Source organism: Petaurus breviceps, unplaced genomic scaffold (assembly GCF_028583685.1).
Source record: "Petaurus breviceps papuanus isolate PSGF00001 unplaced genomic scaffold, PetGlider_PUasm1.0 207, whole genome shotgun sequence".
Lineage (NCBI taxonomy): Eukaryota > Metazoa > Chordata > Mammalia > Diprotodontia > Petauridae > Petaurus > Petaurus breviceps.
The window spans coordinates 425,366-449,099 of record NW_027185850.1 but is presented as its reverse complement, the minus strand read 5'-3'; the positions used below and the strand labels follow the sequence as shown (position 1 = coordinate 449,099).

The 23,734-nt window shown below is 38.5% G+C and overlaps 1 protein-coding gene across 1 annotated transcript in view; it reads left to right on the top strand.

The window, feature by feature from the left end:
* Window positions 1-23,734, top strand: part of LOC138164769 (serine/threonine-protein kinase TNNI3K-like) — a 370,349-nt gene that overhangs the window by 124,477 nt on the left and 222,138 nt on the right. Inside the window, exons 10-11 of the mRNA XM_069092731.1 lie at window positions 9,367-9,461; window positions 9,830-9,979. Of these exons, the coding sequence (XP_068948832.1) occupies window positions 9,367-9,461; window positions 9,830-9,979 (245 nt within the window). The remainder of the gene's footprint in view (window positions 1-9,366; window positions 9,462-9,829; window positions 9,980-23,734) is intronic.

Sequence of the window (23,734 nt, the reverse complement as noted above, 5' to 3'; positions counted from 1 at the left end):
AAAGACACGCTTTTGAGCCCTCGTTCCCATCCTAATTTGGCCACATTCAATTTGTGGGACATGGAACAAATCACTCCATCCCTCTGAAAATGTCAACATTTTCAAATTCAGACAATCCAGATAATTTTCAAAGCAGTTGGAGCCTCCTTGCAAGCTGTGAGGATGCCCCATGTTGCTTCTGATCTCACTTTGAAGATAAGGAGACTGAAACTCAGAGAAGTTAAGGGATTTGCCCAGTGTCACCTAGCCAACATGTGTAAGAGGCAGGACTCGAACACAACATGTCCTCATTCCAACCTTCGCATGAAAGCAGTATGCCATGCCTGTCTCATGGAACTGTGAAGTCATCTTGAAGCCATAAAGTAAATCATAAATGAGTTGTTACAATTACTGCTTTCAAGAAGTTATCCAAGCCCCCCTGAAGTGTGTACTTCTCCCAGACATATTTGCACTTTGACATGTGGAGATGGAAGAGCATTAATACCAAAAAGACTATATTTATAACAGTTAAATTCCACAGACTAAGTGGTATGAAGTTGACTGGCGGAAGACATTTGACCACCAGTGTTTTGGGCTCAACATTATTTAGAATTGTTTTTTCTTTTTCATTTTTTTTTCTTAAAATTTACAAATTTAATAACTATTTGCCCAGCTTTATTTAAACTACACTTGCCAGTTAGATAGCTCCTTTGCATAAACTGTGGAATGTTAAAGCCTACATTGAAAAAGCTGCCCTGATTTGAAGTGATCACTTACCAAAGCTACCTCCTCCAAAAATCCATGACTCCTTTCCTCTACACTAAGGTTGGGAGATAAAGGCTTTAGTGAAAAAGCATCTTTTTTTCTGTAGCATTATAACTAATGCAAAAACTGATGATTCCAAAATTAGGAACCTTTAATTAATCACAATCATATGCCAAAACTTGTTCATGCATTTCCCAATAAATGAGCATTCCCTCAATTTCTAATTCACCACCACACAGATCTGCTATAGATATGTTTTGTGTGCGCAAATAGGTCCTTGTTTCTTTTTTTCTATCTCATTGGGATATAGACCTGATAGTGACATTGCTTGATCAAAGGGCATACAAAATTTTATGGCTCTTTCGGCATGGTTGCAAGTTGTTCTCCAGAATGTTTGGATCAGTTCACAACTCCACCAACAGTGCATTGTGTCTCATTTTTGTTTTTACATCCTCTCTATTTTTCATTTACAGTATGTCCTATTAACCAATCTGATAGTTGTGTGATGGTACAACAGTTATTTTAATTGCATTTCTCTAATCAGTAGTGATTTAGAGGACTTCTTCATGTGACTATTGATAGCTTTGATTTCTTTTTCTGAACCTGTGTACATCCTTTAACTATTTAGCAACTGAAAAATAGCTACTATTTTTATAAAGTCAGCTGGATTTTTTATATATTTGAGAAATGAGGACTTTATCCAAATAACTTGCTATAAAATGTTATTGTTTTCCTGGTTTTCAATTTTCCTTTTAATTTTGACTCCATTAGTTTTGTTTGTATAAAAGCTTTTCAATTTCATGTAACCAAAACTACTTTGTTTCCCATTATCTTTTCTGTCTTTTGTTTGATCACAAATTCTTCCCTTATCCATGGGGCTGACTCGATGTTCCCCTAATTTACTTCTAATATTATCCTTAATGCCTATTCTTAATATCTAAGCTATTTATCCATTTTGACTTTATGCTGATATATTGTGTGAGATCTTGGTTACGACATAGTTTCTGCCAAACTACTTTCCACCAGCAATTTTTGTCAAATGTTGAGTTTTTACCTAAAAAGCTTGGATCTTTGGGTTTATTAAATACTGGTTTACTATGGTAATTTACTAGTATGTATTATGAACCTAATCTGTTTCACTGATCCACTATTCTATTTCTTATCCAGTACCAGATTGTTTTGATGATTACCACTTTATAATACAGTGGGAAATCTAGAACTCCTAGGCAGCCTCCCTTTCCACTTTTTTTTCACTTAATACCTTGATATTCCTGACCTTTTATTTTTCCAGATGAATTTTGTTGTTATTTTTTCTAGCTCTATAAAATAATTTTTGGTAGTTTGATCAGTATGGCACTAAATAAGGAAATTAACTTGGGTAGAATTGTCATTTTCATCATATGGGCATGGCTGTCCTATGAGCAATTAATATTTCTTCAGCTGTTTAGCTCTGCTTTTATTTGTGCAAAAAGTGTTGTGGTCACATAGTTCCTGGATTTCTCTTGTCAGGTAAACTCCTAAATATTTTATATTGTCTACAGTTATTTTAAGTTGAATTTATCTTTCTTTCTCTTGCTCCTGGGTTTTGTTGGTAATATATAGAAATGCTAATGATTTATGTGGGTTTATATCCTGCAACTGCGCTACAGTTATTGTTTCAACTACTCTTTAAACTGATTTTCTTTGGTTGTCTAAGCATGCCATCATACCATCTAAAAAGTGACATTGTTGTTTCTTCATTGCTTATTTTTATTCCTTTAACTTCTTTTTTTCTTGTATTATTGTTATAACTAGCATTTCTAGTATAATATTGAATAACAGTGATGATAATGGACATCCTTGCTTCATCTCTGATCTTATGGGGAAAATTTATCCCTATTACAGATAATGCTCACTGGTGGGTTTAGATAGATGGAACAACTTTATTGTTTGAAGAAAGGTTCCATTTACCGCTATGCTTTCTAGTGTTTTTAGTAGTAATGACTGTTAGATTTTACCAAATGCTTTTTCTGCATCTATTGAGATAATCATGTAATTTTTACTGTTTTTCATAATTAGTATGGTCAATTATGCTAATAATTTTCCTAATATTGAACAAGTCCTACATTCCTGGTATAAATTCTACTTGGTCACAGTGTATGATCTTTGTGATATAATGCTAAAATCTCCTTGCTCATGTTTTATTAAAATTTTTTGTATCAATATTCATTAAGGAAATTGGTTTATTGTTTTCTTTCTCTCTTTTTTGCTCTTCCTGGTTTATGTATTAATATCATATTTGTGTCATAAAAAGAAGTTGGTAGGACTTTTAGCCTAGTTTTTTTTTTAATAATTTATATACTATTTGGTATTGCTACTTAAATGTTTGGTAGAACTCACTTGCAAAACATCTGGTCTTGGGAAATTTTTCTTAGGGAGCCCATTTATGGTTTGTTCAAATTCTTTTTCCAAGATGAGGTTATTTTCCTCTTTTCTTAATCTAACCAATTTATATTTTTGTAAATATCCATTCACTCCACTTAGATTGTCAGTATTACTGTCATATACTTGGGCAAAATAACTCCTAAAATTGCTTTAATTTTATTTTCATTGGTGCTGCATTCACCCTTTGTATTTTTGATAGCAGCAATTTGGTTTTCTTCTTCCTGTCTTTTTATCAAATTAATCAATGGTTTATATATTTTATTGATTTTTAAATAAAACCAGCTCCCAGTTTTATTTCTTAGTTCATGGTTTTTTAACTTTCACTTTTATTAATCTTTTGATTTTCACCATTTCTGTTTTTGTGATTAATTAGGGTTTTTAAATTTGTTCTTTTTTTCTAGGATTTTTTTTAGTTGTATGACCACTTCATTGATCTACTGTTCCTCTCTTTTTTTGATGTACATGTTTAGAGGTATAGATTTTCACCTATGTACTGTTTTGGCTGCATCCCATAAAGTTTTGAATGTTCTCTTTTGCCATTTTTTAATGAAATTGTTGATTGTTTCTATGATTTCTTTGACACATTCATTCTTTAGAATCAGATTATTTAGTTTTGAATTAATTTTTAATCTATACTTCCATGTCCCTTTTTAAATGTAATTTTATTGTATTATAGTCTAGAAAATGTGCATTCAATATTTTTTCTTTTCTATATTTGGTTGTGAGGCTTTTATACCCTAAAACATGGTCATTTATTTGTGAAGATTCCATGTACAGGTGAGAAAAAGATGTTTCTTTCTCTTCCCTTTAAATTTTATCCAGAGGTCTATTATATGCAACTTTTACAAAATTTTATTCATTTCCTTGATTTCTTTTTTTATTTACTTTTTGGTTACATTTATCTAGCTTTGAGAAGAGAAAGTGGAGGTTCCCCACCTGTACAGTTTTACTATTTCCTCCTGTAATTTTTTCAAGTTTTCCTTTAAGAATTTGAATGCTATTCCATTTGGTACATATGTGTTTATTATTGATATTACTTCATTGTCTGTGGTTCATTTTAGCAAGAAATAGTTTCCAGGGTAGATAGGTGGCACAATGAATACAGCACCAGCCCTGGAGTTTGGAGGACCTGAGTTCAAATCTGACCTCATACACTTAACACTTACTAGCCATGTGCCTCTGGGCAAGTCACTTAACCCCAATTGCCCTGCCTTCACCCCTCCAAAAAGCAAAAAAATATATTTTCCCTGTTTATCCTTTTTAATTAGTTCTATTTTTGCTTTTGCTCTGTCAGAAATCATGATTGTTATTCCTGTCCTTTTTAAACTTCAACTAAATCATAAAAGATTCTGTGTTAGCCCCTTATTTTAAGTTTCTGTGTCTCTCTGCTTCAAGTGCATTTCTTGTATACAACACATTGTTGGATTTTTATTTCTAATACATTTGGCTGTCCACTTCTGTTTTATGGGTGAATTCATACCATTCATATTTACTTATGATTACTAACTGTGCATTTCCCTCCATCCTATTTTCCTCCATTTATCTTTATCTCTTTTTTATCATGACTGCATGAAGTATTTTTCTGTTTGACCTAGGAGCTTTGGAATTTGGCTATATATTCCTGAGAGTTTTCATTTTGGAATCTCTTTCAGCTGGTGATTGGTAGATTCTTTTAATGTCTATTTACCCTCTGGTTGTAGGATATCAGGACAATTTTCCTTAAAAATTTCTTTTCTTTCAAGCATTTGGGGTTAAGTAACTTGCTCAAGGTTACACGGCCAGTTATTTTGTGTGGGTGCTAAGCATCTGAGGCCAGAACCAATCACAGGTCTCCTGACTCTAGGGCTGGCGCTCCTACTCACTGCACCAGCTGGCCACCCCCCCCCCCTTTTTAATTTCTTAAAATATAATGTCAAGATTCTTTCTTTTATAATGGCATTCAGGTGGTCCAATAATTCTTTACCTATTTCTCTTCGATATATTTTCTAGGTCAGTTATTTTTTCCCATGAGATATTTCACGTTTTCTTCTGATTTTTCATTTTTTTCTTTGTTTTGTGGTTTCTTTATGTCTCATGGAGACATTAACTTCCACCTGACCAGTTCTAACTTTCAAGGAATTATTCTCTTCAGTAAGCTTTCATACCTCTTGTCCCGATTTATCTGATTCTGCTTTTTAAGGAGTTATATTCATCAGTGATTTTTTCTCCCACTTGGCCAATTCTGTTTTTCAAAATATTATTTTCTTCATATTTTTTGCAACTCTTTTGCCAATCTGGTAATTGGTTTTTTTTCATAATTTTCTTCCTTTCTCTTTACCTAATTTTTCTATTACTACTCTAACTTGATTTTGAAAATCATTTTAGCTCTCCCAGGGATTCTTGTTGTGTGTGTCCAGTTCACATTTTTTCTTTTATGCTTTGATTTAGCTGTGTTGATTTCTTTGTCTTCTTTTGGATTTGTGTCCTGATTTTCCCCTTTCATCATAGCAGTTTTTAATTTTATTTATTTTTCTGTTTGCTCATTTTTCCACCCTATTTCTTGATTTTTAAATTTATGTTAATGTTTGACCTTGCTTCTGATTGGGGACTTGGTGTTGGTGTTGGGAAGGATATTGCCTCAATCTTCAGGATTTTTTGCATTGCTCTTTTCTAGTTCTGAGTGTTAGAAGTTTTTGGTGCTTCCAGGGTGGTGAGCTCTGAGAAGAGATGTGGTCACTACTCTCCTGGTCTGAACACTGTTCCTTACTCAGGAAGGGCCTCTGATCCCTTGGGATTGGAAGTAATATAGCTTCTTAGGGCCTCTGCTACCTTGGGACCATAAATGACACTGTTTTTGGGTTCTCTGAACCATTGTAACCAAAAGTGATACTGCCTCTCTGGGCTTTTGCTCCTTCTTGACCAGAGTGTTCCTCTCCATCCTTAAACTATCTTAGAAAAAAATACCTTTTGCTTTTTGTACCTTAGTTTTCTCATTTACCTAGATTAATTAAAGTTATCAATCTTCTAGATGACCAGCAGTATGCTGGCTCACTTACTTTATTACCTCTGCATTGGAGGACTACAGTCTACCTTGTTTGTCCCTTGAAAGAAAATATTAAGTATTCTTACCTAATGAAAATTCTGTGACCATATTCACTGATGGGAGAATGTATGCATGTATTCAGAGAAAGATATCAGGCTTGAATAATTGGGGATAGCTGGAAATTGTAGGGACCTTCCTTGCAATCTTCCTCTTTGCTTCAAACATCCAGGTAAATCCTGTATGTGAAAAGTTAAAAGTTAAAAAACAATGTTGCAATGATTTTTTTTACCACTTAGAAAAAAATGGCATGAATATGAGTATGTTTACCAAGAAATACTTGGTAAGAAAATCCTAGAAATCTTACACGATTTTTCTGAAACTCTGGCACAATAAGCTTTTGCCTGTTTGAAAAGCAGCCACACATGCTATTCTTTTTATAATAGATGGCTAATGAACAAGTGTGCACATTCCTAGTTTCATGGGTAAAAAAAAAAAAAACTGCAGTCCTTTAGTCCAGCAATAAGCATTTAGTGTGTGTGCTGGGTGCCAGGCACTACATTAATCTGTAGTAGAAGAAAGGCAGAAGACAGCTCTGCCTCTGAGAAGCTCATGATCTAATGGAACTGCGAGAAGCCCACAGTTTAAAGCATCTCAGGTTTCATCTAGTCCATACCTCTTAATAGACATCCTCTAAAACACCCTTGCACCATAGTCTTTCACTCAGGTTTACTCTGAAAAGCTTCAGTCAAGAGTGACCAACACACAGCATCTGGATGCCAGCAATTCAAGTTTGGGATGGCTCTAGTTATTAGGAATTTTCCAAACTTCTAAGTTTGACTGATTTCTTTGTTACTTGCACTTACTGCTCCTAGGGCCAAGAAAAAGAAGTCTAATCCATCTGCCCTAGGCCCTCCTTCTTTTCCTCTTGGTTATTTTGCTCAGTGATCTCATCAGCTCCCATGAATTCAATTGTTATCTCTGTGCTGATGATTCTCAGATCTACTTATCCAACCTTAACCTCTCTCCTGCCCTCCTCTTTTGCATCACCACCCACCTATTGGGCATCTCAAACCTTGTGTCCCATGGACATCTCGAACTCTACCTGTCCAAAACTGAACTCATTATATTCCCCCCCAAACCCTCCTTCCTCCTAGCTTCCCTATTACTGTTGAGGGTGCTACCATCCTCCCAGTCACCCTCACAATATAGGGGTCATCCTTCACTCTTCATACCCTCTCTCTCTTGGTATTCAATCACTCTCCAAGTGTTGTTGATCTCATCTTTGCAACATTTCTCAAATATATCCCCTTGTCTCCTCTAAGATTGCTCCTACCCTGGCATAGGCCATCATCCACTTCCAACTGGACCAGGTGAAGAGCCTGAGGATTTATCTCCCTCCCTCAAGCTTCTCCCCACTTCAGTCCATCCTTCAGTCAGCTATCAAAATGATTTAATTAAGTCATTCCTATTTGAAAACTCTAGTGGTTCCATGATGTCTCAAGTATCAGATATAGCATCTTCTGTTTGACTTTCAAAGCCCTTTGTAAACTGACGTCATTCTACCTTTCTAGTCCTCTCATAGCTTGCTCACTTCCACATACTCTGTGATCCAGTAACACTGGCCTTCTTGTTCTTGTCACAAGACACACCATTTTTCAGCTCTGGGCACTTTCACTAGGTGCCTCTCATGCCTGTACTTCTCTCTCTCTCTCTCTCTCTCTCTCTCTCTCTCTCTCTCTCTCTCTCTCTCTCTCTCTCTCTCTCTCTCTCTCTCTCTCTCTCTCTCTCTGTCTCTCTCTCTTCATCACCTTTTTCCTGGCTTCCTTGATTTCCTTCCCACCTTCTACAAGAAGGCTTTCCTGGTCCCTCTTAATACTAATGCTCTCACTCTTTTCACTATTTCTAATTTATCTTTTATATAGCTTGTTTGTACTTTCTTTCTTTCTTTTTTACATATACACCATCCTTACTGCATGCTAACTGTGAACTCTGAGAAGAGGGACTGCATTTGCCATTATTTATATCCCCAAATGCTCAGCACAGTGTCTGGTCCATATTTTTTGGTATTTAGTTGTTTTTCTGTTGTGTACAAATCTTCATAACCCCTCTGGGGTTTTCTTGGGAAAGATACTGGAGTGGTTTGTAGGTGCTAAATAAATGATTATTGAGCAATTGATTCCATGTGATGGTTCTCAAATATTGAAAAGCAGTTATTGTGCCCCCTCCATCCAAGATCAATTTTCTTTTCTCTTGGTTAAACTTCACTAATTTCTTCAAATGATCCTTCTTTGGCATCATCTCTAGTCCTCTCCTTAACATACTCACCCTATTTTGACAAGGCCCTGCCAAAAAATGGTTCCCAGAACAAGAAAGAACTACATCACACGATCATAAAACTGAGTGGATTTGGATCTGGCTGGAAGTTCTTATGCTGAATTGCAGAATCTTAGCTTTCTAAGGGACTTCAGAAGGTGTCTAACTCAAGTCCTGCATGGTGAAAGGTCCCTCACACAGTGCACCTGGCAAGTGCTTCTCTGGCCTTGATACCTGGCTCCTGATGCATCATCCCATTTTTGGAAAGACTCAATTGCTAGGAAGCTCTTCCTTATGTTAAAATTAAAACTTTCTCTTTTCAACATCCATCCCCAAACAGTGAAACTACTCAGCTGATACAGCCATGCAGTTCGTGAGTGGCGTGCCCTAATGGCCTGGCCTTCATTTTATCAGTAGTTGGGATGAATCCATTAATGATGTACATACTAAATCGAACCTGTTAGATGACAAAGTCTGGACTCAAAACATTACCAGTAGGATAGAAATTGGGCCAAATTTAATAAGATGAAATTTGATAGGGATTAATATAAAGTCCTAGACTTGAAAAAAATATACAGGCCCAAGTGGGGTCCAGGGCTAGAAGACAATCTATATGAGGAAAAACTAAGAGTTTATTTGTAATGAACTGTAGTCACAAGGGAATTCAGCTCTGTGATATGACGGCAGAAACATGCAGTGTGATCTCAGGGTATTTTTAATAGAGCCACAGAGTAAGTTTCCAGAAAGAGAGACTGCTGATGGCCCTGCTATATTCTATATAGCCTATCCACATCTGCAAACATTTGGGGTCCTCCACTTGAACAAACCATAACACTCATCCCCTTTGTCTTGTGTTTTCACAGTGCTTGTACCTATGGCAAGAGTATTGAGCTCGTTAAATTTCTTCTTGACCAAAACATCCTAAGCATCAATCATCAAGGAAGAGACGGACACACCGGTAAGAGTGAAATATTATTGAAAGTCACTTCCGTTTGGTGTCTCTTGTCAAGCCCAGAAAAACAAGCCAGTCTGGAGGTCTTCCTTCCTCGATTCTCCTAAAGCTGCCAAATCAAGTGGGAAGTAATTACAGTCCGTATCTAGGAATTATAGTAAAGCAAAGAAGTAGACTGGTTGTCAGAGCAAACACTGTCTGCTTATGACACTGTAGCTTTGGCCCCATAATAGGATGGATTCTTTATCAAAGAAACCAATTCTCACTTTCTAGTTCTTGCTGCAATCCTATTACAGGGCAGCAATTGTCTTTGTGGCAGTCAGAGGTTGAGGTTTCCTTCTCTGGCTCTTCTCTCCCTACCCCCACCCCTGTAGGATTGCACTCCGCTTGCTACCATGGACACATCCGCCTGGTGCAGTTCTTACTGGATAATGGAGCTGATATGAATCTTGTAGCCTGTGATCCCAGCAGGTCAAGTGGCGAAAAAGATGAGCAGACTTGTTTGATGTGGGCTTATGAAAAAGGTATAGTTTAATCCTCCTGTTTCTTAAAGTGATGTTTTGAAATACATGCATAGATCATGGCAAGCCCTGACTAGCTCCTTTGCTCCCACCACTTATACTTTCCCACAGCCTCTCACAGAGTTGTAGCAGGGCCTCAGGGGATCTGAGTCAGAGTCAAGTGGACTGTCACTGGGGAAGTCAGCCCTTAACTGACAGAAGGGACTCATGAGGGCTGCTTTTAAATCAGAATCAATTATCTTGTGGGGGGAGGGATGTTAAGGACTTATATGGGGCTGTGAGATTCTCCGTGTCCGGACATGGATAAATTATACCTGGCTTTTTCTTCCAGGCTTCAGAGAGCAGACCTGGGCTAGAGGGGCAGATGGGACCCAGAGGGCAATAGACAGATACTGCAGAGAGGGCAAATTTAGGCATGATGTGAGCAGGAAAAAATGATGTTAGGCCCAAGTGGAAAAGGCCTCTTTGCAGAAAAGGAGTTTTCCCCCATTGGAGCGATTTGAGCAAAGAATGGATGAACATTTCATCCTCTGGGTTATCAAGGGGTTTGTTTTTAAGAGACAAATTGAATGTGCCAGCCTTCACACTCCTCCCCAACTCTGTGAGTCTGTGTTGGCAAAGGAGAGAGGACTAAAAGCTGGTGGTGATCTATTGAAGTTGGAGAATGAGAGATACTGTTAGGGAACAGACATTACAGAGTGGGAGAGGAAGGCAGATGTGGACACAGAAATAGAAAAAGATCCCAAAAATGTAACTCGATGGACAATGCAAAAAGTGTGGGGACAACTAGGCATTGCCTAAAGTCTTTGAACAGAAACTCAGCAGAGTACAAAGTGTTCCCATGGAATCACAAACAGTTCAAAACACGACTCACACTACATCTTTTTTCAGCTAGAAAGATAACAAATACTGGTTTCTTTTTTGAAAGATGGAGGTGATGAGGGCATGCTGACTGTTGTTGGTACAGCTATAATAACTCCCTTGTATTTAAGACTTTAAAGTTGATAAAGTGCTTTTTACATGACCTTCCGAGTGTGTTGAAAGTGCCCTCAGCCGCCATCTAACTCACACCTGAACAAGAATCCCCACAAAAAATACCCAAAGAATGATCATTCAGTTCAATTTGAAGCCCTCCAATGAGGGGGAGTCAATTACCACCTCGGACTGTTCAGTCCACTTCAATAGAGCTATAATTGTTGGGAAGATTGAGCTGACAGCCAGCATAAATTTGCCTTTTTGTCAAATTATGCGGGGCAGCTTTTATTATCCACATCCTATAGAAAAGGACGCTGAGTTTTAGAGATAGGAAATGAGTGACTGGCATAGGTCAGTGTCACACAGATAAGTAGCCTTGGAATCCGTCCTCAAGCCCAGGTCTTCAGACTATAAGACCAACCCTCTATCTTTCATGTTATGGTGTTTGTATGGAGCTTATCCATCACTTAATTGTTTGAGGAGCTTATGCTACATGTTAATAGGAGACAGCATGTCATGGGATCCTAGCTTCAGAGCTAAAAGGAACATTGGATTAATAAATTTTACATTTTACAGAGAAGGAAACTAAGGTACAAGTGGTCAAGTGACTTCTCCATGGTTATACCCCTAGTAATTCCCTAGGGAAGGATTCGAAATCTCTCTGACTCCATGTGGATAGCTCTCTCCTCTACCTTATGTTTCTTCTCTAAATCAAAAACAAAGTGATCATTACTTATATGATACAAGAGCTCTTGGAGATATTTCTAAATGCTGACTATATCCATGGTATGGCACTAAACTCTGGAAGTACAAAAACCAATAGGAAATAGCTCCTCCCCTCAAGGGGCTCACATCGTTTTCTTTTCGTACTAATGGAGGCCACACAATAGTACACGTACACACAAATGGCATGTCTGTGTGAAATAAGTTTGAGTCATTTGAAGAGGCATAGACAACTGAGGAAGACCTTGTCTATAGGAAGGGATCCTTGAACTGTGCTCTTGTAATGTAATGCCAAGCAAAGGCAACTTCCCAGGTTCAAAATACCAGCATAGGGGCTCTCTATTTTATTCAGTGACAAACCAAGAACAGAGAAGATCAAAACATGACATCATTCAAAATACAGCATTTACTAAGTGTGATTAAATAATCTCCAAGTACTACCCCACCCCAGGACCTTCCAACCATTCAATCAATTACAAAGTCCCAGTTCTAAATACTTCTCCACCCCTAGGCTATACCTAAATTAAGTCCACCACAAAACCCCTCTTCTCAAATGGAGATTAGTTTCCAAACATAGGTAAAGTACCTTCATTTGTCAATCACAGAGCACAATAAGGTCAAAAGTTCCCCACCCCTGGATCACAATTCAATCTACCCCAGAGTTACATCAAGTTTAAACATAGCACTTAATACCCAAATGGAGGTCTTTTCTTCATCTTGACACAAGGCAAGTTCTCAGCAATCTTAGTTCCTGGGGAGACAAGGCTTAGCAAGGCCATAAGATACATTGCCAGTCCCTTCATGAATTTATTCTCTGTCTGTAGAACAGTCCTAGAACCCCTGAACACATTAGCAAAGCCCTCTCCCAGGATTTCTGTAAACAGAAAATCCTTCTTCAGGGCTTCCGAACCAACAGAAAGGTTCCCAGACCCCTGCAACAACAGCACTGTCCTTCACCAGTGGACAGTATTCGCTCTGTCTGCAGGACAGTCTCCAGACCCCTGCAACAACAGTACTGTCCCTCACCAGTGGACAGTATTCACTCTCTGTCTGCAGGACAGTCTCAGGGCTTCTTAACCAAATGCCAGGTTCCAGGACTTCTTCAACAAAAGGATTGTCTTTCACCAGTGGACAAATCTGGCAAAACAACATCAAAACAGACAGACAAAGTACCAGCAAAACAGCCATGTCTCCTCAGTCCTTGGCAGCTCAGGGGGCAGGTCTCAAATGTCCAGGGCAATTCAAAGCGGCCACCAGCAATTCTCTTAGTCTCTCTCTCTCTACGAGGTGCTGCTTCCAAAAAGATCTTCCGCCTCTCTCTAGTGTCTCTCCAAATCTACATCACCAGCTCCTCCCAGTTCAGGACTTTCTTTTCACATCAACAAGCCCATCCCACAGGTGGGATTAACAAACTCTGGGTTTTAACACAATCAATTTGAAAACCAAGCCAATACAGGGGAATCTTTAATTGCCATTACTATCACAGCTCTGTCTCTTAACTAAATGTCTTCAGAGATATTTTGAGTCAAAAAGCTATTTTTTTTGCTTTGTTTTTAAAGAGAGCACTGATATCTTGAGTTCTGTCTGAAAACTAATGCTGCACCAGATTCTTTATGGAGGAGGTGGTGCTGGAGGGCTTTCCTGGTATTTAGCGGATTAGGGGTGAATCCTGAAAAGTTTGTGCATTTGCTAATTTTGTGAAATAAGGAATGATTCTGTTATCTTCTAACATTTTTGAACTAAATCCCTTGGCTTAGTGGACTTACCTAGTGGCTCATGAAACATGTGCCATATTTGTCACCTTTATTCAGCTAACATAAAAGATGGCATTTAATTATACCTGTGAATTTTTTTTGGTCTCTATTAATATGTTTGTTTACTTTTAGTTTACAAGATTCAGTTCCACAATTCCTTGAGTTTCAAATTTTATCCCCCTCTCTTGCACATTCCTCCCCCCCATAGAGGCATAAATCAAGTATAGTATCTGCAAATACTTTCACATTAGACATTAGTTAGGCTATAAAGAAGGATTGTAATGAATGGAATGAACAATGGGAAAGAGGAAACAAAACCAAACAAGAAAAAGAAAGAGAGCAAATAGCTTACTTCAATCTGCATTCAAACTCTGTTCTTTCTAGTTCTTTCTCTGAATGTAGACATCTCTCTCCATCATGAGTCTTTTGGAGTTTACTTATAACCCTGCATTGCTGAGAAGAGTTCCGTCTATCAAAGTTAGTTGTCATACATATGTTGTGTCTGTAATTGTGTACAAATTTCTCCTGGTTCTGATCTTCTCACTCAGCATAAGTTCATAGAAGCTTCTCCAGGTAAATAGGAAGTCCATCTGCTCCTCATTTCTTATAGCACAATAGTATTCCATTATATTCATATACCACACCTTGTTCAGCCATACCCCAATTGACGGTCACCCCCTTAATTTCCAATTCTTTGCCACCAAAAAAGAGCGCTATAAATATTTTTGTACATATGGTTCTTCCTCCCACTTCTATGATCTCTTTGGGATACAACCCTAGGAGTGGTATTGCTGGGTCAAAGGGTATGAAATTATTTATAACCCTTTGGGCATAGTTCCAGATTGCTCTCCAGAATGGTTGAGTCAGTTCACAACTCCACCAGCAATGCATTAGTGTTCTAATTTTTCCATATCCTCTTCAGCATTTGTCATTTCCCTGTTTTGTCATCTTAGCCAACCTGACTAGTAAGATGTGGTACCTCAGAGTTGTTTTGATTTGCATTTCTCTAATCAGTAGTGATTTAGACCATTTTTTCATATCTTTAATTTCTTCCTCTAAAATCTACCTGTTTATACGCTTTGACCATTTATCAATTGTGGAATGACTTGTATTCTTATAGATTTGACTCAATTCTCTATATATTTTAAAGATGAGGCCTTTATTAGAGACATTGGTTGTAAAAATCCTTTCCCAATTTTTCACCTCCCTCTTAATCTTGGTTACATTGGCTTTGTTTGTACAGAAGCTTTTCAGTTTCATGTAATTAAAATTATCCATTTTGCATTTTATAATGCTCCCTAATTCTTGTTTGGTAATAAAAGCTTACCCTCTCTATAAATCTGACAGGTAAATTATTCCTTGTTTTCCTAGACTGCTTACAGTATCAGCCTTTATACCTATATCATGCACCCATTTAGACTTGATTTTGGTATATGGTGTTAGATAATGGTCTATGCCCAGTTTCTGCCATACTATATTCCAGTTTTCCCAGCAGTTTTTGCCAAATAGTGAGTTCTTATCCCAAAAACTGGAGTCTTTGGGTTTATCAAATCGTAGATTATTATAGTCATTCACTGCTGAGTCTCCTGTGCCCAATCTATTCCATTGATGCACTAATTTAATCCTCAGCCAGGACCAAGTAGTTTTAATGATGTTGCTTTATAATAAAGATTAAAATCAGGTATAGCTAGTCCACCTTCCCTAGCATTTTTTTTTCATTAATTCTCTTGATATTCTGTACCCTTTGTTCTTCTAAATGCATTTAGTTTCTATTTTTTTCTAGCTCTATAAAGTAATTTTTTGTTAAATTGATTGGTATGGCACTAAATATGTAATTTAATTTAGGTAAAATTTTCATTTTCATTATATTAACTCGGCTCAGCCACAAACAATTCATGTTTTTCCAATTAGTTATATCTGACTTTATTTGTGTGAAAAGTGTTTTGTAGTTGTGTTCATATAGGTGCTGGGTTTGTTTTGGCAAGTAGATTTCCAAATGTTTTATAATGTCTACAGTAACTTTAAATGGGATTTCTCTTTTTATCTCTTGCTGTTGAATTTCATTAGAAATATACAGGAATGCTGAGGTTTTATGTGGGTTTGTTTTGTATCCTGCAACTTTGCCAAATTTATTCATTGTCTCAAGTAGTTTTTTACTTGACTTTCTAAGATTCTCTAAGTATATCATTTGCAAAGAGTGATATCTTGGTCTCTTCTTAGCCTAATTTGATTCCTTTGATTTCTTTTTCTTCTCTAATTACTACTGCTAACATTTCTAGTACGATTGAATAAGAGGGGTGATAGTGGACACCCTTGTTTCACCCCTGATCATATTGGAAATGCTTCTAGATTATCCCCATTACCTATAATACTTGCTGATGGCTTTACATAGATGCTACCTATTATTTTAAGGAAGGCTCCATTTATTCATATACTTTCTAGTGTTTTTAATAGGAATGGATGTTCTATTTTGTGGAAAAGACTTTTCTGCATCTATTGAGACAACCATGTGGTTTTTGCTAGTTTTATTGTTGATATGACCAATTATACTGATGGTTTTCCTAATATTAAATCATCTTTGCATTCCTGGCATAAATCCTACCTGATCAAAGTGTATTATTATTGTGATAAGTTGCTCTAGTACTTTTGCTAATATTTTATTTAAATTCCTTTGAATTTTTGATGAAATAAATGTTCTAACTCAGAAATCCTCAGATTAGCATTTAACAGATATTTTATCACTAAATGAATGAGTGAATGAATGGATAGATAGATAAATAAATAAATGAATGAATAAATAAGTAAACAAAATCAAACCAACAATATCAAATGGTGAGATGCCATTGTTATCTTTTGCTTTGCTTGCTGGAGAAGTGGGGAATTAGCTCCATATGAATAGGGTTTATTTAAATAGTAGTACAGTGGATAAGAAAATGTTGCTGAGAGTAAGAATTGTGAGGCTGGGCATGGTGGTGTAGAAAATGAAGAGCCTAACCCGAAGGTAGGAAGAAAGCATTTTCCTTTTACTCACTTTGTGATTCTGGGTAAATTACCTCATGTTGAGTCCATTTCTTCTTCTGAGAAATGGTGATAATGTTCCTTTTGCCTAACTAGAGGTTGTTGTTAATCTTAAACAATCATTAAATTGTTTCAGCCATATCTAATTCTTCTCAACCCCATTTGGGGTGTTCTTGGGAAAGATACTATAGTGGTTTACTATTTCCTTCTGCTCATTTATAGATGGGGAAACTGAGGCAAACAGATCAAGTGACATGCCCAGGGTCACATAATTAATAAATGGCTGAGTCTGTCTTTGAACTAGGGAAGATTAATTTTCCTGACTCCAGGCCAAGCACTGTATCCACTCAATCACCTAACTGCCCAAGCAATCATTCAATATTTATTAAGCACTTAACTGAGTAAGGGTATTAGGTGGGATCCAACATGCACATTTGTAAGTATAAACAAATACAAAACAAATACATCATGACCTTGGGGAACAGGTGAATAGCCTATTGGGCAGAGACTAGGAAAGGCTTCCTGAAGGAGGTGGCTCTTGTCATGAACCTTAAGGGAAAGCAGGAAACCCAGGAGGAAGAGCCAAACACGGACGTCCATTCTAAGCGTGATGGCTGGCCAACAGACAATGCATGGAGAGCACTTTGAAAACCATAGTTCAACTTTTGTCATCATGGTTTTGAAAAGCTGAACTCTATTAAAAAAATAAAGCAAATGGTTAAAAGGGGAGACAGGAGAGCATTGCATTTTAAGAAGATACTCTCGCATAAGGAAATCAGGTAAAGATCAGTTAAAACAGAAATAGAAATTTGATATTGCCATCAGAAAACACTGAAGTCCACCTGGACAGAAGAAGAAAATAGATGAATTCTGGGAAGAGATGGCAAGCCTAGAACAGAGAAATGGTTGGGAAATTCAGTTACTCAAAAGTCAACTAGAGAAGGCAGAGTAGTTTAAAATCCCTCCACTTAACTCATCTCCATTCCCTGGCTTTCTCCTGGTCTCAGTTAAAATCCTGCCTTCTACAAGAAGTCTTTTTGATACTCCTTAATGCTAATTGCTGATCTCCAAGATTAGCTCCAGTTTCTCCTCTCTGTATCTTGATTGTACATAGTTGTTTGCATGGTGTCTCGCCATTAGCTATGAGCTCATTGAGAGCAAGGGCTGTTTGCTTTTGTTTTAATTTTTTGGTTTTATTTTGGTTTTTCTGTGTTTCTTTGTATCCCAGTGCTTGGTATGGTTTCTGACACAACAGGCATTTAATAAAGTTTTATGACTTGCTTTGTCTTTACTGAGAGTTTTAACTTTGAAAAGGTGGTGGAAACAAAAATGGGGAATTTTATTCTGTTTCTGTTTTTCATTAATAAAGAGGATCTTGAGTAGGGAGTGGTAATGATGGGAACATTGCTAAATATTTACCAGTCTATCCTAGAAGATATGATAGAAAAAAGAAATACCAATTAGCACCTGACATATACTATAGATTTTAAGGGAAAAAGTATTTCAAAGGCCTCAGAGAAGGAATATGTCAGCTCCCATAGACTAAAAATCAAAAGAAGTCAGTCCTAGAGAAATGGAAAACCTCATCAATGAAATTGTGAAGACATAGTGAGGAATCATTTCTTATGATGAGGAAAATGAGGTGTTGTCTAAGGAAGGGCCTCACCAACCAATGTGGAGTTTTAATACAGATGGGAAAAGCGAGGGTTGGTAAATGAGCTAACGCATGTACAGTCTTTGCCAATCTTAAAGTGTTGAATAAATGTCAGATGTTATTCCAGCAGAAGATGTCTTCCAAAGCTCACTGTGACCTTATCAGAATATGATTGATCAGGAATGCTAAAGATCAGCATGAGCTGAGACACGTAAGTCAAGCAAAGATGTATGTGAAAAGGGTGGATAGCTACATTGGGGAAGATGGAGCATCCAAGAAGAGACGACCATTGCCTTCAGGGAAGGGGTGGAAGCGATGCTGATTACTGACAGGATTTCTTCACAGTATTTGGGATCTGTTGTTTTTGGTTTTGTCCAGGATAGTTCTCTTTGGACTGAAAATGAGCACAGTTGGCTAATGGAGTATAGATTTTTAAGATAAGTTGGGAAGATGGTAAACTGACTGCTTTTGATAAGTTCAGGTCACTAGACCAAGATCAACCACAGCCTTGGATATCAAAAGACCTGGCAGACGTGATGATTGCACCATTTTCAGTGGAAATTGGGAGTTATAGAGAAAGACTGAAGAAAGGCAAACAATGCCCCCAATGTCCCTTGAAAAGTCACTCAGATGACAAGCATTTTATTGAGTGTTTGCCCTGTACCAGTCACTGCATTAAGATACATGGCAGGGCAAAGATAGTCTCTTCCTTCCTTTAGCCTACAATTGAATGTGATAGACAGCATGCAAGTAAGTCAGCTGTGTAAATTGAAATTATAGAGTATGATGGAAGTAAGTGTTAGATGGAAGATATTATCAGGGCTCAGGGGGTCATAAAAGCCTCTTACTGATAGTGGTACTTAAGGTGAGTCTTGAAAGAAGTCGCAGGGGCAGAAGCGAGAAGAAAGAGCCTGCAGGATGTGGGGGGAGAGTAATGAACAGGCAAGGAAACAAGAGATGGAGCATTGTGGGTGAGGAACAGCAAGAGAGGAGCATCATTGGATCATGAAGTGCATGAAGAAGAGAGAAAGGGAGCAAGGGTCCAAATTGTGAAGGTCTTTAAAACTCAGAGAGATTTTCATGACTATATTGAATCATGGAAGTAACAGAGAGCCACTGGCGTTTGTGGAACCCAGTGGGGAGAAGTCCATCAGAAGTGGACTTCAGGAAGGTCACTTTGGCCTGGAGATGACAGAGCCTTGAGGTAGAGAAATCAGCCAGAAAGGCATTGCCCTAGTCTAAGTGCATTGTAATGAGGTCCTGATCCAGATGGCGCTTGTTTGAGTGGAGAGAAGGACAAATGCAGGAGAGGCACTGTGAAAGTCTGCAATGACAAGGTTTGGCAGCAGATTTGATACTGGTGTGGGGAGATGGTAAGAGATTACAGTTGTGAGTTTGGGTGTCTAGAAGGGGGATGATACCCTTAACAGTAATAGAAAAATTAAGGTGATGGGGAGTGTTTTGTGGAGAATGATAATGAATTCTGTTTTGGACAAGATGACTTTAAAGAATTTAGGCCTCTGAACTTGACTCCAATTCCTGCAGAAATATAGATTTTGTTGTTAAAAGTATGATTAGATATATTTTAAGAAAAGGAAGAAGCATTGAATATGAAAAGGTGACTTCAGCAAGAACAGGACATACTAGATTAACCTTTTATTTTTCCAATTGACCAGTTCATTCGAATGATAAACAGTGGGGTTTAGTATCTAGAGAGCCACTATGAAACTAGGAAGACCTGAATTCAAGTCCATCTTGGACACACCCTGGCAACCTAACTTACCTTATTGGTGTTCCAGGAAAATCTCTCAGAGTATAAATTGCAGAGAGTATGTCGTCCGGCATTGGTAAAAGCTGCTTTCTCATCTAGGGGCTCTCTGTATTAGTGACCAGGCCCAGGTCTAGTCCTCGTCCCCATAGGCCTGATAAATCAGGGGAATGCTATGGATACAGTGCTGAGATTTTAGCATTATCTTTGATATTCTTTCCTAGTGTTTTGTGGACCAAATATAGAAGTTTGGCATAATTTGTGGGAGCATTGGATCTAGTTGAATAGTAGAACCCAAAGAATCCTCATTAATGGTTTGATATCCCATTGGCAGGTCTCTAGGGGAGGCCCCAAGGACATGGTTTTTGGCCTTTTGGTGTTTGGCGCTTCAATGTAAATTGGAAAAAGATATGCTTATCAAGTTGGCAGATGAGCTGATCTGAGAGGCATAACCAAGCCAGAGGATGACAGACTCAAAAGACCATTCTAGGATTTGTGCAAAGATCAGAATCAGAACTATTCAGGATAATAGAATGTGAAGGGCTCAGTTGTATATTGGTGGGAAAATGTGCAAAGTGACGACACCACATTTAGTGCACTATCCACAAAGAAAAGCCACAGCAGTACCTGATGGGGGTGTTTGGAGAGAAATGCTCTGTAAGATTGGGAAGTGGTATGTAAATGCGAGTTATCATTATGCTGACATATCGAGCATGGCTCAGACACAGCTATCTCTACCTCATGCTGCCTGGCACAGTATAACAGTAGGAAAGACCAACTATTCATTTTTTGTATTAATATAATAGGAACATTTGCAGATGTGGATGATTCCAAATCAAATCCAAACCCAACAACGGTCCTTAAACAACCCTCATATCCCAGGCACATACAGAGCCAAGTGCTGGGGAGACCAAGAAAGGAGCAAACCACTTCTTAGCTTCAAGGAACCTACATGCTAGGAGATATGGACTATGAGCAGATGCAGCAATGCAAGGTGATTGGGGATGGGAGAGAACACCACCCATTAAGGTGATCAGGGAAAGCTTTTAGGAGATGGGACCAGAGCTGATCCTTGAAACAAGTGAAGGATTCTAAGAGACAGATTAAGAAAGGAGAACCTTAAAGGTATAGGGGAATGGCCTGTGCAAAGTCCAGGAGGAGAGGGGAGTCACCAGACCAGACATTTCTCTCTGGAAGCTGGGATTCCTTTGTAAAAGTTCTTTTCTGTATTCTCCTTGTGTCTGTTGAAACATGAGGGTGGTTTTAAAAAACAAGCTCTACAGACTGAAGGTGACAGTGGACTGGACTCCAGACTCATGCTGATAGAGCCTAGGCTCACAGAAATAGTGAAAAGGTGATGTGAGGGTCAGGCGTCCTCGAGGAGGGCTTCTGAAGCCACTTAGATAGATAGCGTCATGGCTTCCAAAGCCCTTCCCATCTGCATGATTGAAGCCCATCCTTGGTTGCACCATGGATAAGTGTAATGATAGAAACCACACCAATGGTGATGATTAGGATGACACTATGCTGCTTCATAGTAAACGTCCCCCATATGTCAACACAAAGATGTGTTTTCCAAGGTGTTCCCTTGCCTTTGGTCCAATCCTTTGTTCAGGTGACCATGCATTCATATGATTTGAACCTTTAACTAAATTTAATAGAGAAATCCTTGGATCAATGGACCCAGAAGTGGCATAGCAAGCTAAGGATTCTGAAGAGAATAAACCACTTCCTTCGATGTTCACATTTCAGACACTACCATTTCCTTTTTCACAATACCCGCAGTAGTTAGTGCTGTAAGAGGCAGATTAAACAGGATGTGAATGAAGGAATGAATGAACGAATGTAAAAATGATTGAGTATTTATCACGAACAGCACTTGGCCATTCTATCTTTTCTCCCTGAATGTCTCAGTGATGCCCCAGGGCCCTGGAAGAGTTAATTTCAGTTTCTAGGCCCCAAAGAATCGTTTAGTCCCCCCAAGGCTCACTGTGGGATCAGATATTAATGATGCTTTGTGTTTCTAGAGCCCTGTTAACCTAAACAGCTCAATGTAATTCCTGGAAATCATTTCCCCAGTGACCTTGATTCATTGGAGAATCCTTCAGGTTAAAGTTTCAATATGCCTTTGCCAGCCTCCCAAGATCTCCTATTTTATAACATCCAAAGCATTTTCCTCCTCACAGTACCCTCCCTCTCCATCCCTTTTCTTTTCTATGATTCCATCTGAAAGCACAGAGATAACTGTCTCCCTCACTAGGATTTGTTCTCCCCTTTCCCTGGGGGTACAAAGGACTTGTATGAATCGATTTAAATTGGCCAGAAGAAATAGCCAGAAGCCTGCTTATGTTCAAATCCCTGACCCTGATCGCCAATATGGAAAACCCATTGAAAAGACTGGCACGTAATCCTCCATCCATTGCATTAAAGATGAAGCTGTCGAATTGAAAAGATCCCAGCCAATTAGAACCAAGCCCACAGCTCAATACGGTTTGTCTGCCAGGGAGATTTGGAAGAAGAAAGGTCTAACAATGAAAAGTGCTCTGACAAATCAGACTATTTAAGGTCAGAAAATCACCCGAACTAGAAACAGGACTAAAAACTCCACATTTGCCTCAGTCCTGATCCCAGTTAAAGTGATTTCACTGACTCCCCCATCCCAATATCTAATTATCCCAAATACAGTATTTGTATACAGCAGAATCTCTCTAATTCACAGTGACAGGGTGATGGAGGTGGAGAATTACTAAGTGAACAGAAACAATAAAAATCAAGGGTCCTGCATCATGAGATAGGCTTTGTTCATTCCTTTTGACAGGTGTAGGATGGTGTGAATTATTTATAGTAAGAGTCCCATAGTGAATTCTGGAAAGAGATGAAGTCCTATAGACATGAACATGTACTGCAGCCCCTGCCAAGAAAAGTCAGAGGATGTGGAGAGAACTCTGGGGACCCTGGAAACTTTTGTGCAGTTTAAGGAAGGAATGGGAGAGGCCACCTGGCAGAGTGCACTGCAGAGCAGGCTTTGGCATCAGGAAGACCTGGGCTCTGCCGCTGGCACATGGGTACTGGGCATGTGGCCAAGGGCAAGTCATTGTGTGGCTCTTCTCAGGACTCCAGGCAATGCTCTGAGGCTGAAGTGGAGATGGGCTGTTTGCCTGAATCAGTGCAGGGACTTTGTGATGAAGTCACAAGTTAGCCAGTCACAGCCCTGATGATAACAGCAGCTAACATTTCTATGTTTACAAAAGTCTACAAAGCACAGAAATGCCATCTGAATCTCACACCAGCCATAGGAGGGAGGTACTGTTAATATTCCCGTTTTATAACTGGAAAAACTGAGGTAGACCAAAGTTAGGTAACTGTCCTTGGAGTCACATAACTAGTAAGCGTCTGTGGTAGGATTTGAACTCTGGTCTTCCTGACTCTAGGTTCAGTGCTCTAACCATCAGGCTTCCTCTAAAAGTTAAGAGTAACAAATGCTATTTACACAGCATTTTAGGCTGTCTAAAGTGCTTTACATACAATCCTTCCCATAGTGAATAGGCAGTGTGACACGGTGCTCTGGATGCTAATTTGTGGTCAGAGGTTAGGGTTCGAATCCTGCCTCTGCCATTATCTTGCTATGATAAAATACACAGGAATCAGTTTTCTCCTTTTTAAAATGGGCGCTTTGGATTCCACAGCTTTTGTGCTCCCTTTTACTTAGGGCTGGGCCTCAAGGCAGGAAGATCTGAGTTCAAATTTGCCCTCTTATACTTAGTATCTTTGTGACCCTAGGCAAGTCACTTAATCTCTGTCAGTCTCAGTTCCTTTGATTGTAAACTGGGGATAATAATAGCACCTATCTTCCAGGGTTATTATGC